This window comes from Seriola dumerili, unplaced genomic scaffold (genome assembly GCF_002260705.1).
Source record: "Seriola dumerili isolate Sdu_G_001 unplaced genomic scaffold, Sdu_1.0 BDQW01000381.1, whole genome shotgun sequence".
Classification (NCBI taxonomy): domain Eukaryota; kingdom Metazoa; phylum Chordata; class Actinopteri; order Carangiformes; family Carangidae; genus Seriola; species Seriola dumerili.
In genome coordinates, this window is record NW_019174636.1 from 116,734 (window position 1) to 132,544 (window position 15,811).

General features: G+C 42.4%; 1 protein-coding gene across 5 annotated transcripts in view; it reads left to right on the forward strand.

Moving 5' to 3' along the window:
* The first annotated feature begins 1,526 nt into the window (after nucleotides 1-1,526).
* The window catches only part of LOC111233206 (chromodomain-helicase-DNA-binding protein 4-like), a 29,751-nt gene continuing 15,466 nt past the window's right edge, over nucleotides 1,527-15,811 (forward strand). The window contains exons 1-10 of one of the 5 annotated variants that reach the window (XM_022760967.1): nucleotides 1,527-1,741; nucleotides 2,235-2,397; nucleotides 5,193-5,302; nucleotides 5,992-6,234; nucleotides 11,734-11,852; nucleotides 12,236-12,501; nucleotides 12,710-12,837; nucleotides 12,974-13,112; nucleotides 14,148-14,317; nucleotides 15,285-15,518. In XM_022760967.1, the coding sequence (XP_022616688.1) occupies nucleotides 2,337-2,397; nucleotides 5,193-5,302; nucleotides 5,992-6,234; nucleotides 11,734-11,852; nucleotides 12,236-12,501; nucleotides 12,710-12,837; nucleotides 12,974-13,112; nucleotides 14,148-14,317; nucleotides 15,285-15,518 (1,470 nt within the window). In that variant the 5' untranslated portion in view covers nucleotides 1,527-1,741; nucleotides 2,235-2,336. Of the gene's footprint in view, nucleotides 1,742-2,215; nucleotides 2,398-5,192; nucleotides 5,303-5,991; nucleotides 6,235-11,733; nucleotides 11,853-12,235; nucleotides 12,502-12,709; nucleotides 12,838-12,973; nucleotides 13,113-14,147; nucleotides 14,318-15,284; nucleotides 15,519-15,811 lie in introns of those variants that run through there. The other 4 variants (XM_022760970.1, XM_022760971.1, XM_022760968.1 and 1 more) reach the window with 4 other exon arrangements.

Genomic DNA, 15,811 nt, shown 5'->3' on the forward strand with positions numbered 1-15,811 from the left:
GTTTTGGTGGGTAACACTGAATGTAAACATAAGTTTTGTTTGTTTACAAGAAAACTCCCCAGGGTACCTTAAATTCATAGGACAAATAATTGGTAGCTGCCACCCAATGAGGTGACTTGACATTCACAAGCAGAAGTTTGAGTCAGTTTGCATTGAAATGTAAAGGGTCACAATCTGTCTCTTTAATACACGAAATATAATGTAAAGTTAAAGTGTTTGTCCCCATACTTTTGTTTGCATGTTGTTTTATGGCTGGTAAAACAGCTGCTGAATTTATTAAATTATTTATTTTTGCAGATTTGCGGGTGAGTCCAGCAGCATCAGCAGAACAAACACCCGGTTTTACAATAACATTGCATAACTCATTCTGATGCTTCACAGGCCCCTAAAACAGAACTGCCCATTAGTTTATATGTGCACCGTTTATTTCCCGTGTGGTAAAATGTCATTCAGAAGCCTCTCTGCCACACTGAGCACAAACAGGTCTGCATTTTGCCCCACAGTCTAAATGTACTACAGACAGTCAATGGTGGGAAAAAACTGTCTAGGACCCAGACGATTTTCCCACCATTGACTGCAATGCATTTCCAAGCAGCCTGTGGAGCAAGCCAGTATGTGTATGTGTGTGTGTGTGTGTGTGTGTGTGTGCAGACAGCTTAACTCAGCTGTTGGCTTGGCTCTTGCACTCCTGGGCTCCCTGTTTTGAGTTTTGAGGGCTGCAGACCTGAAGGCTTTGACTACGGTTTGACCCCTGTGACCCCTTATCCATGGTCCTCACTGGAGGGTTGAGCACATAACCTGACTTTTTAACCTCACACTGACCTGCTCACTGGACTTTTTTTTATTTTTTTATCTTCTTGGCCTCCATGTGCTGATGCAAAACTTGCCCTGATGGTGGGTCATGTATATAAAGAAGTTGTATATATTTCAGCTCATAATGCCTCCTGTGGGGGGTTACATCTGGGTCACCCCACTTTTGTTGACCCCAGGGTGCTTCAAAGGTGGTTATCCGCTTCGCTTTGCATCTACATCCTGTGCACAGTCTTTAGCAGCCAGGCTCATATACAGTACAGTGCCTGCGCATACATGCAAACATGCACACTCAAGTTAAGCAGTCATGTGGCACACACAGTTGCCATGTGACGGCTTTTCCTTTTTTCCCCCCCTCCTTTCTCCTATCTCTCTCTTTTTGGAGTTATGCTTATTGTGGGATGTCAGTGACTGCACTCATTACTATTATGGGATGCCGCACGGGGGTGGGGGGGCGTCTCCATGGAAACCATGGTTGCTAAGGGGGGGGGGGGGGGTGTGTGTGCGGGGGGGGGGCATGCATGGAGGAATGGGGAAGAGACTGTAGGAGAGGGAGGGGGTGAGTTGACTATTATGGTCTGTACGTTGCAAGGTAACTATGCAGAGTGGGGGAGGGGTGACTGAAGTGAGTGTGTGTATATGTGTGTGTGTGTGTGTGTGTGTGTGTGTGTGAAGGGGGGGGATATTATGGGATGCCTGCCCCCTGATCTCTTTGTGTGTGTGCACGCGCGCGCGGGGTGTGTGTAGTGTGCGAGGGAGAGAAAGAGGAGACGGCGTCGTGCGCACACGCTGCCACAAAAAAACACGGAAATATATTTAAATTGTATGTATACCGTTACCTCAACAAAAAAAAAAAGAGCTTCCAAGTATTGATTGAGACACAAACTGAGCCCGGAGTTATTGTTTTTGAAAGCTTGTGTGGAATCAAGTTGTGAGTATGTCAGTTTTTGGTTTTATTGTTTGTGGATTTACTTGAGTCAGGGTGAGGTGGTCGGGGTGAGATAGCCTCGGATGCCGGTGTTGCTACTCTGAGATATTTTACGGTTAGATATTATTAGTGTGAGCGGCTCGTTTCTTTCTCAAATCTGAACCTGGCCGCCGGTCAAGCTCGGTTAGCACGCATGCTAATGGGACGGAAACTAACGATAGTGGCAAGATGGCATGTCAGCTGAAGGCAGAGATGGAGTGAGTGAGGGTGCTAATCTTTGTTTGCTGCCCAACTTGATGGCAAGATAAAGTTAGATTTATTGTCCGAGAAGAAGCCCATGTGCTGGATGTTTGTGTTGCTCGGTGTTTTACCGGGTGGTGTGGGTTTGAATGCTCCTAAATGCTCAATATTCACTTCCGTTTTCTCTTTTCTTGTTCTTATTTCCCTGGCCGATTGCCCTCTCCTAACTACACAACACAAACCGCGACCTGGGCAGAGTCTGACTGGGTCACAACTCTGGATTATCCTACGAACTATTAACTTTATTTAGTTAGCTAAACTGTTAGCTAACTAAATATAAAGTTTTCTGCTGTCCGCTATGTCTGGAAGCGAGGATGACAGAGATGATTATGGAGCCCCCGAGGACCGGTTAATGCACGGTAAGACAAGGCTCATTTGTTAGCTGAAATTGCTAATGTTCACCCTGGTTGTAGGCTAACATGAGCAGATGTTTTTGACATTCATATCAATCATGTTTCATTAGCAAAGCGCTAACTACTAGCCAGTCGATGTAGCTAAATACCGGTTAGCTAACGTTAGCGGCAACATTAGCAAACTCGCTCTTTTCGCTTCTGCTGAACACCTCTTCAAAAAAAATGACAGTTTTACCCCCAAAACGCAACCACAGACGGTATGGCTGAGAGTTGCATCGTCGTGAAGTCACGCCGACTAACCGGCATGTTCCCGGGGCCTAACGTTAGCCAGCTACCGGTATTTTTTACGTGTCGATGACAAGATGGAGGCAGCCAGTTAGCTTGGAAGCTGGCGGATGACGTTCTGTAGCATTCCCCTCCTCATGGCCGGCGCCTTCGGTTTGAGTGTGGGGAAAAAAGTAAAAATAATCATGTGTAGTAAAAAGATAAATATCATCCCAACTGACAGTTTTATCTTCCCAAATACATATTAGCTTTTTCATGCTGGTGTAGTCGAAGTTTGCATTGTTTACAGATTGTACAATTCAGACGAGGACGCGCGGCGAGCACGGGGGAAGCATTGAGAACAAATAGTCCTGTAAGTTAGATTCAAGTGTTAAAACCCACTTATGCACTACATTTTATTTATCAAATAACCCCAACTTATTATAAATCTGACATGTGATGCTGTGTTTACTAAATATAATGTAAACAGAAAGTATGGCCCCATCAACAGTGGTTGATATTTTCATTATTTTTCAGTTTAATAGGCAATTTAATTAAAATTAATAGCTTTGTCATCTATAAAATTGGACACTGCAATTAGAGATACATATGGAGTCTCTAAAGGTGGAGGAAGTGCTGAAGTTAACATACTAATACCACACTAGAAATACAAGCCAGAGTCAGAAAATGTCATTTAAGTAAAATTATGTAGTATTATCAGGAAAATGTAATTAAAGTATTGAAAGTGAAACTACTCAGTAGGACTGCAACAAATTTCATTGACTATTAATGTATTGCTTTTTTTTAATAGCTTTGTGTATAATATGCCAGAAAATAGATTAAAAATTAACTTACAATTTCCCACAGACAAAGGAGACATATTCAGATGACAGTTATTCAATTATCAAAGTGTCTGTAGATTTTTTTTTTGTTAATCGACTAATTAATTTACTGACTGATTAATTTAGTTTTTGTTGCAGCTATAGTAATTAATGTAGAAAAATGTCCGCTTTGAGTGTTACAGATACATTGTTATATGTCATATCGTTAGATTACTATTAAACATGCAATAATGTGTAGGATGCATTTTACCGCTGTAGCTTGTTGATCTGGAGCTAATTCTGAACTACAGAGCTCCAACTAATGATTATTGTCATTAAGAGTTATCTCCTGATTATTTTCTTGGTTAATTGATCTATTAATTTGTTTTTAAAGAATTCTGAAAACACTGGCAAATGCAGATCACAATTGCCAACAGCCAAAAGTGACACCTTTTTTAAAAACGCACCTTTTGCAACCAAGTGACGTATGGACTCCTTAGGAACTCACATCACAAGTAGGTCAAGTCCAGAGAAGAAAAGTCCAAGTCACAAATACCTGTTTTTGTGATTTAATGCAAGTTTGAGTCAAATCAATGTCTTAAATCTGCGGCTCATTTTAAAGCTAAGAGGATGACCACTCCATCTGTAAGTGTATGGACTAAGATTATCTTCGCACTGAGATGCTTTTTCTTATACAAAACGCTTTATTCTCTAAACATACATCAACAAGAAAACACAGTTGTGCGGTTGCCCACATACACACAGTTTGGTCTCCTTTATATGACCTAAAAAGCTCATCACATTAAAGCTTCTTCTCTACCAGGTGCCTCTTAATGGCAGCTTGCCATTTACTTTTTACCATAGTCAATTACTTTAATAGGCTGTGGGCTCCATACCACTTCACTCTGAGCCACTGAGGCAGTGCCAGATACTGGACTAGGATCCTGTCTGTTATAAGGTCTGCAGGAGTTTGGTAAATCATAATGACTAATCAGTGGTAAATTACAGATTTAACCACTCCCTCAAGGACAACCTATAAAATAGGGTTGTCACCTAAACCTCCTTATCCTCTACTGGTCCCGTTTGTCAGAACTCTTGCTGGTTTTCATCAGGGTTTTTCTTTTTTTTTTTTGATACCTTCTGATATCAGGTGAATATGGTTACAGCCTGGAGGGGTGAGGGAGGAGAGCTACATTATCCTGCTCAAGTAGAAACTATGTTTGTGTTAAAAAAAACAAAAACAGTGAGTTGGTCATTGCAAAAGGGGAATGTGGCATCCTGATAAGGCTCATTCGTATATGAATGAGCCTTATCAATCAATACTTTGCATATTCATTTACACAGCAAAAAGTGACGATCGTCTGTGAGGGCAATCTTAAATGGGAAATATCAATTACTCTGTAAATATTGCATTTTACTTGACCACAAATCTAAATAAGCACAACAGAATCACAGATTTTATATCTGTTTTTGTTTACCTGCCAGATTGGCAAATCGAGGGAACAAACTGAACCACAGCCGAAATTTACCAGCATGCGACTGGTGTTTTGTTTCCAGCAGGAAATGTAAGTGGCTGCTGATATGCATGCCATCTTCACGGCTCTGTGTACACTAATGCTATCACACGGCCCAAATACACTGACACACAGTCACTCCTCTGTCTGTCTTAACCATGAAATGTCTCCGCTGGCCTGTTTTTTTTTTTTTTTAATGTAGATGACGATGAGGAGGAGATCTCAGAGAACGAGACTCCGAAGGTGAAGAAGAAGAAAAAGGCCAAGAAGAGCAGAGAGAGTAAGGGCAGCAAGAGGCGGTCGCGGAGAGAGGTATGTACGTGTGTGTGTGTGTGTGTGTGTGTGTGTGTGTGTGTGTGTGTGTGTGTGTGTGTGTGTGTGTGTGTGTGTGTGTGAGTGAATGTTTTAATTCAGATGTTGTGTTAAATGGCAACATCGAACAAAAGACTCAAAAACCAGATATGATTAGATTTGCTCCATGTGCAATAAAAAGTACGACTGTGTGCAAAAGTTGCTACGACTCTCTTCCTCCTGTCATATCATAGAATTTAATACACAACCCATATATATGATTATTGTGCATTGATGTGTTTTTACATTCAGACACTCCAAACGTGTAATCTTTTTTCCCCAACCTTTCCCTAAAATACAGAGACAATTGTCCTGCTTCAGTTACTTGTCTGTATCATATCTCTACTTTTACAATTAGAAAGTTCAGAGGTGCAGTTGGAACTTTTTTCTTGCCTGATTGAAAAAGTCTAAACAACACTGCATGTTAAAAATGTATGTTCTTTGTTTTAAATTTCAAATTGACAGCCACCCAGGCCTCACATTTTGTATTTAGGAATAAATAATGTTTCCCTTTTAGAAATATACTTTATCTTGTGATGCCAAGAGTGTAGTTGAATTACAGTGAGAGATCAGTTTCACAGTCCCTTTCCCGTTTCTGGAACATTTTGGTCCCAGTTTGCTGACTACCATCTTCTCTCTACTCGTTCCAGGAGCTGCCCATCAGCTCCCCAGAGCCCATGGACATCGGCGGGGTGGAAGAGGCAGAGGGTGGCGGCCCTGCCCAGCGCTCAGACAGCGAGGGCAGTGACTACACCCCGGGACCCAAGAAGAAGAAGAGAGGCAGCAGTGGCAAGGAGAAAAAGAGGAGCAGTACTGGGGCTGATCGGAGTGCCACCAAGAAGAAAGATCCGGAGCCTGAGGAGGATGAGGACGACGACGATGATGACAGCTCGGTAAGAAAAGCCAGGCAGATGATGAACATAAGTGTGTCAAGGTGTTTTTGGGTTAATAGGACTAGGATTTATTGAAGTTTCTCAACACGTACACATGCACTGATAATCAATATCAGACGATTACATTAAAACCAGTCCAAGCTGAGAGCGACCCCGCAATATCTTGCGTAATTGGAGTCAGTTCCACAGTAAAAGTTTGGTCGGTTGGTTGACAATAACTGGTAAATGTAAACTAGAGATGTTGGACATTAAAAAAGTTTGTTTTATTCCAAAATCTGGTATAAAATATCATGGTGGGAAAAAATTTTAAACCCATTTTGTTGCATTGTAAAAAAGTAGTTTGTAAATTTTATAGTTGACAACCGTGCTGGTCATGTTGTCAAGGACTTCAAAGAAAGAAGATAAGATATGGAGTGATTGACCTGACTTGTTTTATTTTGGATAACTGCACAGGTTTGCTTCTGTGTAATGCTCAACATCACTCTTAAAGGGCCGTATCTGTGTGTGCGTGTATTTCTGAATACAAAACAACTGTAACAATCGGTGGGTGCTATGCAGGTTTATATATATATATATATATGGCCATTTTTGCCTTTATTCAGACAGTACAGTGAGAGAGACAGGAATTCAGGGATTCAGGAGAGAGAGAGTGGGGGATGACATGCAGCAAAGGGCCGCGGGTCGGACTCGAACCAAGCCCGCTGCAGTTAGGACTAAGCCTATGTGGCACACGCTCTACCAGGTGACCCACTAAGGCACCCGGGTGCTATGCAGGTTTTCATTTTTGTTGAGTTTGTTCAGTTGTTCCAATCAGCCATTGAGTTGTGTAATGTATCCCAGTGAGCATTAATGTTAAACTGTCACTGGGTGGTCATACAGTTTAAGCACAGTTTGAATTGAAAGGTCTGCACTGGATTATCTCATAACACTGATATAATTTAGCCAACAATAAATGTTGACATGATGTCCACTGTGCTGAACTATTATACTCAGGGTCTGCTGATTTTCATAATGTGCAGAAGTGAATGGACACCACCGTGTGCGGTCTGAAATGGTTAAAAAAAAAAAAAAAAAAAAAAAAAAAAATACATTCAAATGTAAAACAGCATAATTTGCAAAATAATTGGCTGTTATGAGAAGTGGATGTGAGTTTAAGTAAATGGGCCAAAACATGCAAAAACCACTGGTATGGTTCTTTTAAAGTGGGCTATATGACTGTCAGACCAAACAATACATAATTATAATGAAATTGCAGTTATTGTTGTGGCATTGATGCAGCCAGAGTTTGCTTTAACTGGCTCTGTTATTGGGTTAAGATGTCGTCTACTGTGTGGTCCAGTTTCTAAAGGTGCTCCTGGTATAAAATAACTTTTCTAACAGTCCTTTCTTTGGTGCCTGATGAGCACCTATTGACTGTGTACCTGTAATGGAGTCGGTCATGGTTTGACAAACAGAGACTTGCGATGAGAGATGGTTAAACAAAGAGCTGCGTCTGGTGGACTCGGAGCCTGGCGGCCAATAGGGGGCCTTGTTGTTAATGACACTTATGCAAGGGGGTGGCGTTGGGGCGTGTAAGTGTGTGCGTGTGTGTCTGGGGCGGGTGTGTAAGGCATATATGCTGTTACCATGGCAACCCTGCCTAGTGCCGCACCGCACTGCGCTCTTGACCCTTTTTTCTTTTTGGTTAGATAAACACATTTTGATTCACTGGGCGCCCTCAGTCGGGTCTGCAGCCCCTTCTGTAAGAAGAAGAAATGGGAGGAAGATGAAGGAAACAAAGTGTCTCCATCAACCCGTGATGTGCTTAACTGCTCAGGACCTTTTTAACATTTAGGGAAAAGGCCCAGATTTAAAGGACATTTGTTTTATTCGCTGATCTATTTACAAGTAGCGGGCCGAGAGAGAAATATCGAAGTGAAACAATTTTATGTTTGACTGGAAATTGATCAGCAACTATTTGAGAATCGTTTTAAAGCAAAACTTAGAAATATTTAGTTGTTGCAGCTTCTTTGTTGTGAGGATTTGCTGCTTTTCTTTGTCTTATGAAAAAAAAAAAAACTGAATCTGGGATTGTTGATTGGATAAAACAAGACATCTGATGTCTCTTGTAATTATGACATCTTAGGACATTTTTCAAAACCAAATAATTGATCATTTGAGAAACTAATTGGCAGATGATTCTATAATAATTAATGGCGGCCTGAGTTCTAGCCTTTGTTTGATTTGATTAGTTGACAGTCAGAAGTGGAGGTTGGACAGCAGGGACAAAGTTTAGAGAACAGTGTGTGGTCATAACCAGTGATTTGTTGTACTCTCAATAAACATATGAATCAGTAATTTGATGAAACATCAAAAGTAACAAAAACATTTCCAGCATTTTCCCCAGGCCTAATTTGTACTACATAACGACTGGCTAATCAAAATTGTCATCATTAATTATTAAGCACATTGGTACTAAATTAACAACTATATAATTAAGCCATTTGATTGTAATGTAATTATCTTAAAACTTAGCGGTCAGTGTGGTGGGTAAATTCTAATGGACTTATTAGATTGTATTATATTTGGCCTTGTCTTGCAAATTTCAGATCTCTAACATCTGAGCCCGTCGTGGTCAACAAAATCATTTAAAAATGGAGGAAAATCAGTAGTTAAAAATAAAAAAAAAACTCAGTTGTTGTGGAAAGACTATTACGTCAATAATGACAATGTGAGCATCTGTGGCGTAATAATTTAGGATATTTATGGGTAAAATAATGCCATAGACCCTTGAGTAAGAGGCTGTTGCTGACATGCAGCGGGCTAACAAAAGTCTGTTTGTAAGAGGTGGAGGGTTTGGCTTTTGTGATGCACAGGGACACAGCAGCGCCTTTCAAAGCCTCTACATGAAACTGTAGTTTGGTATTATGCCACAGATCCACATTGATAGTCACAGCTGGTCCCACATGTTGGTCACTTGTTGTGTGTGTGATTGGTCGACATTGTGATCATCCAGGAGAAGATTACTTAAAACTTGTCTGCTGTGAATAGTGTTCAGAAATACACTTGGCACCAGTCTTGGTGTGTTTTTTAAGCACATATTGAATTATGGCAGCGCAGCTTTGGACATGTTAGGGCTTGTTTGCTAAACCAGGTTGTCCACCACACTCTGGTCATCTAATCAATTGATCAGATTAGTATTGATTGTTCCTCACTTACTGAGTTAAAGTGGTCTTGAGAAAACTCTGCTGTGTTGTCAGAATCTGATGTACAGTGGGACGATGTAGACATTTGTCTTCAAACATGATCAGATCTTCATCTAAGATGCAATAATGAACAAACACAATCTGTTTTAACTAATAACACACAGATCATCGTGTAGTTCTTTTCCACATTGAACACATCACTCAAAACATTCACAGGGTAGGGTGAAAAAAGTATGTGAATCCCTCAGCTAATGACATATTAAAGCTAATTGGAGTCAGGAGTTAGCAAAACTGGAGACCAATCAATGACATAAGATCGGAGGTGTGGGCTGTAAAACACACATTTTGCGTTTACTGTTCACAAGAAGGATCCACTGATGTGAACCATGCCTCGCAAAAAAGAGATCCCAGAAGAGTTACGATCAAGAATTGTTGATTTGCATGAAGCTGGAAAGGGTTACAAAGTTATCTCCAAGAGTCTAGATCTTCATCCGTCCACAGTCAGACAAACTGTCTATAAATGGAGAGGATTCAGTTCTGTGGCTACTCTCCCTAGAAGTGGACGTCCAGCTAAGATGACTCGAAAGACACAACACAGAATCATCAATGAGGTAAAAAAAGGAGGAGCTATTTGTAAGTTTTGCTTTTGCTACATAGCTAACGTTAGCATTCACAGCTGTTTACTTACCAGTCTAGACGAAACATTGCAAGTTCAGCATCAAACTTCATTCCTTTACTCACCAACAGCTGTCTCCAGAGGTGGAAAGCAAACACCAGTGTTAACTCTTGTTTCTGTCGCATCTTCTCTTGACCTGAAGTTAGCATGCTTTACTAGCTAGCCCTGGCCCAGTTGGACTCATCATTTTCTGACACAGAGTCACTGTAGCCCCCAATCTGCCCTGAAAATGTAGCAATGCTCGGAGGACGTATTATAGCCTCTTGTCTTGTAAACGCAATGACGGGTGAAGCTCCACTCACCACCAACCGCTCCTGATAAGAAACCATGTTCGGTGGCAGAGAAAACTTACAAACAGCCCCGTTCAAGGAATCATTGGAGCCGGTTAGCGTCATACGTAGATCATGTTGTCTGTGACAGGACACCACAGAGGAAGCCGCTTCTCTCCAAACCAGATATTACTGTGCGCCTGATGCGAGGAGCATCTTGATACTCCACAATGCTGCTGGGGAGAATATTTTGTGGACTGAAGAAACAAAGGTTGAATTATTTGGGAAGAACGTGCACCACTATGTCTGTTGTAAAAGGGGAACTGCACACCAACAATGACATGAAACTACGAAACATGAAAACATCATCCCAAAGAGGAAGCAGGGTGGAGGGAGCAGTGGACAGGTCTGGACAGTGCCACTTAATTTTAGAGGGGGGGGGGGGGGGGGGGGTTGGATTCTCAAGTTTGTCCACCTGCTGGAGTGGTCCAGTCAGAGCCCGGACCTTAATCCAGTAGAGATGCTGTGTAGTGACCTGGAGAGAGCCGCTCTCGAGCAGTTCTGCAGGAGGAATGGTCCCAAAACCTCCTCCTGAACATTGTGCAGGTCGGATCAGCAGCTACTGGAAGAGCTGGCTTGACGGTATTGCTTCCAAATGAGGTTCAACCAGTTATTAAATCAAAGGGTTCACTTATTTCTCCCACCAGCACTGTTCATGTTTAATGGGTGTGTTCAACGAAGACACAAAAGATTATAATTGTTTGTGTGTTACTAGCTTCAGCAGATTGTGTTTGTTATCCCAACCAGGTGATTCCAAAGGGTTCAGTGACTTTTTTTCCCCCTGCCGCTGTCTATATACAGTATTTGGCTTTTTAGGCTCTAAGATAGATGTTACAGCTGCTGTGCTGTTTGTGGTATGTTATGTGAAGATCTTTATCCATGTGAGTCTGTCGGCAATTTCATAAAGTTTTAAACAGAGAGAATATCTTGCCTTTGACCTAAATTTGTGTTAAGCCAAAGGCGATCTGGTCTAATTCTGTGTTTTTTACCCTCAGGTTTCATTCTTTTCTTTTCTCTCTTTTTTTTTTTTTTTTTTTTTTTTTTTTTGTCAGTGTGTACATTTTGTGTGTGGTTTTATTTTTGAGTAATTGGCTCATAAACCTTTTGCACTGCTCTTTGAAGACGAAGAAGAAGAGCTCTGTGATAGCTAAGTAGCAGTAGGCCAGGCTGTACACTGTAAAATTGATGATTATTTACCTTCTGATGTAAGATTACTGCCTTTTAGTCTCTAAGTCTAGTTTCAAACTTCAATTGTACATTTTCAACCCTAATATCAGTGAAGCTTACTGTTGTTTGGTTTGTTTGGTAGGAGCCAAAGTCTTCATCCCAGCTGCTGGATGACTGGGGTATGGAGGACATCGACCACGTCTTCACCGAGGAAGACTACCGCTCTCTGACCAACTACAAGGCTTTCAGCCAGTTTGTCAGGTAAAATCACATTTTGCACAAACACACACAAAGCTGATAATATACATAACCAGAAAAAGTATTGAACAGAAACACAGACGAATGTACCAGGGAGCTTAAGAAGTTTGATTAGATACACTTTTTCTTTTTAGGGCTCATTGATATTATTTATCCTGTAGAAAATCCCAAATTGTGCTGGTTTCAGTCCCTGTTTTTGTTTTTGTTTTTTTGTTTTTTTATTCTCACACCAAAAAATGTTGCAAAAATTTTAGAAGGAACTGGCAATTAAACAATTTTAAAAGGCAATCAAATATGTCAAATATTCTCTGGAGCCATCTATGGTTGATGGTCCTACTTTCTGAAAGTCTTCTACATTTTTAACTTTCTCTTTCCCTCGTCTCCAGGCCCCTCATCGCAGCCAAGAACCCCAAGATCGCCGTGTCCAAGATGATGATGGTTCTGGGCGCCAAGTGGCGCGAGTTCAGCACCAACAACCCGCTGAGGGGAGCTGCTGCTGCCAACGCCGCCCTGGCCACCGCCAACGTACCTGCTGCTGTGGACACCATGGTGGCAGAGGTTGCTCCGGTTGCCGCTGCACCTCCGGCCCCCGCAGAGCCTCAGCAGCCGCCTGCACCGCCGCTACGCAAGGCCAAGACCAAGGAGGGCAAAGGTACAGTGGGCAGTAGGGGTCAGAACAAACGCTGAGATATAAAAGCAGGGTTTGGATATGACAACCACTAGAAGAAATCATGACTAGAAATGTTTAGCAGCAAACACCTGCCTAACAAGAGGCCAAAGAGTTTCCCTGCTTCTCTCTTTTCTTATTCTCTCTGGGTGAGTGTGTGAGTGCCCTCTTCATTTCCTGTTTTGTTCTGTAGGTCCCAACGCTCGCAAGAAGTCAAAACCTGCGCCCAAACCACAAGAGAAAAAGAATAACGCCAAGACCAAGAAAGTGGCTCCACTCAAAATCAAGCTGGGAGGCTTCAACAAGAGGAAACGCTCATCGGTACGAACCATTTCCTCTCTCTCCCCCTTGTTTCTCGAAACCACTTTTGTGGTTTCATACAGTGCAAGGTAGAGGAAGGCGTATTTAACACAGCTGGACATCTTGTGTGTGTGTGTGTGTGTGTGTGTGCGCTCAGAGCGAGGAGGACGAGCCCGATGTGGACAGCGATTTTGAGGATGGCAGCATGAACAGCGTCTCTGTTTCAGAAGGATCAAACAGCCGCAGCAGCCGCAGCAAAAAGAAGCCATCCAAGAGCAAACCCAAGAAGAAGAAGGGTATGTCCGGGCTGAAATGTATCTTATGCACTTAATCGTCACTATCATCCTCTTTGTTTCCCTGCTTCTTTCTTCCCCCTCTTCTTACTAATGCCCTTACATTAAATGTACAGTTAGTTTGTGGAACCAGTCGGAGCTGAAATTACACTGGTTGCTTCATCCTTTACCTGGTGACTCAGTCGGAGCTCCACCTGTGTTGCCATAAGCAGCTGCAGGTAGAGTCTACAGAATGAAAATTGCAGGTTATGTTCACATTAGTGAACTGTAATGGTTGTGTGCAGGGTAAAGCGTTAGGTCTATGAAATGCACAACAACATGAGGAGGTGTATCCATACACAAACACACACACATTAGTCACTGTGACTGAGTCAGCGGGGTTTGGTATATTTAGAAGGACGACATCTCGGCCTGGGTTGTTGCCTACTGACGCACTCTGAAGCTGCTGTCACACGACCAACGCTCCGCTCGGCCGACGACATCACAGATGAGTTCACATCAGCAACTGAAAGAGGCCCTCACCAGGGTAGAAGTCCTTAGAAGGTCCCATACTTTACGGCTCCTCTCTCAGGCTTCAGCTCGTAATATGGACCGTGTCTTGTTTAGTCTGCGAGGACTTGAGGCGAAAAGTTGCGGTTCTTTGTTGCTGAACATTCAACCCCTGAAATCATCCAGAATACACACAATATTAGTGCAATAAAGTTAAAGCTTAATATAGCCTTGTATTTAAAAGGCTACATGCAGCTGATATTGAGGATCAGTTTCATATTTCTGTTTTTGCAACGACACCTTTCGATGTTGATCTGTTTGTGTTATTGAGGAAACATGTTCTTTAGGGGAAATGATGACTCATTGAGTGGGGTTTCCTCTGTCGAACAACGTAAACACTCATCAGAATGTTGGTAATGCAGAGCTTGGATCACTGCACCACACTGCACCACATCACATCACATCACATCACATCCTGTGTGTCTGCTAAATGTCAGATGTTTGGAGGTGTTTTGGTAAAAAGTTTTTCCTCCTCCCCCTCCTCATCAGAAGCAGAGGACGGTGACGGTTATGAGACGGACCACCAGGACTATTGTGAGGTCTGCCAGCAGGGTGGAGAGATCATCCTGTGCGACACCTGTCCCAGAGCGTACCACATGGTCTGCCTGGACCCTGATATGGAGAAAGCGCCCGAGGGCACCTGGAGCTGTCCACACTGTGTAAGCGATATGTTTATACGACAACCCCCGTAGCAAGCGAAAGCAAAGTAAAAGGCACTTGCCAAACATCTTCTGCCACTTTCTGCCATTGATACCTGTGTTCAGAAGTTTCAAACAGGTTTTTCCAGCGCCACTCGACCACAAATTCACTTAGACACACTGTCTCACACTGAGCAAATTTATGAATGTAATCACTCTGTCAAAAAATGACTCATAGTGTATTTAGTTTTATTTAAAAAAGCATCTTCTGAAAAGACGCGCGAGTTCAGCAGTTGCTGTTTTAGTCTTTGTCGTTATGATTGTGCTGATTACTGCAGAGCTACTTTTGTTCTCTGTGCGTCTTAGTTGTGTTGCTTCTCATGTTGTGTTGTACGCAGTCAGTTTGTTTCGTCGATATGTGCATTTTATATTGATCCCAACAAAGAATAGCAGCCAATGGGGATCCAATACAACGTAGTTAAATACACCAGTTCCATATCAGCGCTTTCACCTCTTCTGATGCCAAGTGGTATATTAAGCAAGCTATTACTGAAATTCTGTTTTGTTTTGAACATGGTGAGCATACAGATTAACAGCAGAGAAGTTGATGATGCTTCAGGAGGGGTTTGAGAAGTTTCAGTGAACAATTTGATGCTTTTTTTCCCTTCAGGTTCTCGTAAGAATCAACTGTAACTGTAACTACTTGAATCCAAACTGACTATAGTCCTCTTTTTAAAAGACTGAGCACCAAACTTTTCTGTGGCTTCTGGTCGACCATAATCCAACTCTAGGTGCCTGATACTCAAAAGTCAATTTTCAGGTGACTAGTCCTTATAAAGCAAGTGCAATGGAGTCTCAAATTCAAACAGAACTTACTATGTTTTAATCTCGCTGAATCACAGATCAAATCAAGATTAGTTAAATTGAACAGAGCAGGAACACTGTGTTTTAAGAGTGTGAAATAAAACGTATTCTCCCTCAATCCCAGGAGAAGGAAGGCATCCAGTGGGAGGCCAGGGAGGAGGGCTCAGAGGTCGAGGAGGACAACGGTGAAGCCGGAGAGATGGAGGAGGACGACCACCACATGGAGTTCTGCAGGGTCTGTAAAGACGGAGGAGAGCTGCTCTGCTGCGACTCGTGCCCCTCGTCGTACCACATCCACTGCCTCAACCCGCCGCTGCCCGAGATCCCCAACGGAGAGTGGATCTGCCCCCGCTGCACGGTGAGTCGCCCACAGTCAGGGTCCAGTGAGGTGACTGATGAGAGGTTTGACCGGTCAGAGTCGTGAGAGCTGAGAAAAATCTGCTGATCCAGTGGATGTTTCTGCTCTTTCTGCTCAGCATGGAAAAGGGTTTTTATTGATCCAGTGGGTATTTGTGTGTTTGTTTAGGTCAGCAGGGTTTGATTAGTGGTTAAAAAAAAAAACAGTCATGGTTTCATCCTACAACAAACTCAAGACACAGAAGCAGCGGCACATGAAGAGATTCTGACAGATTCGATTGCTTTTTTTGCATC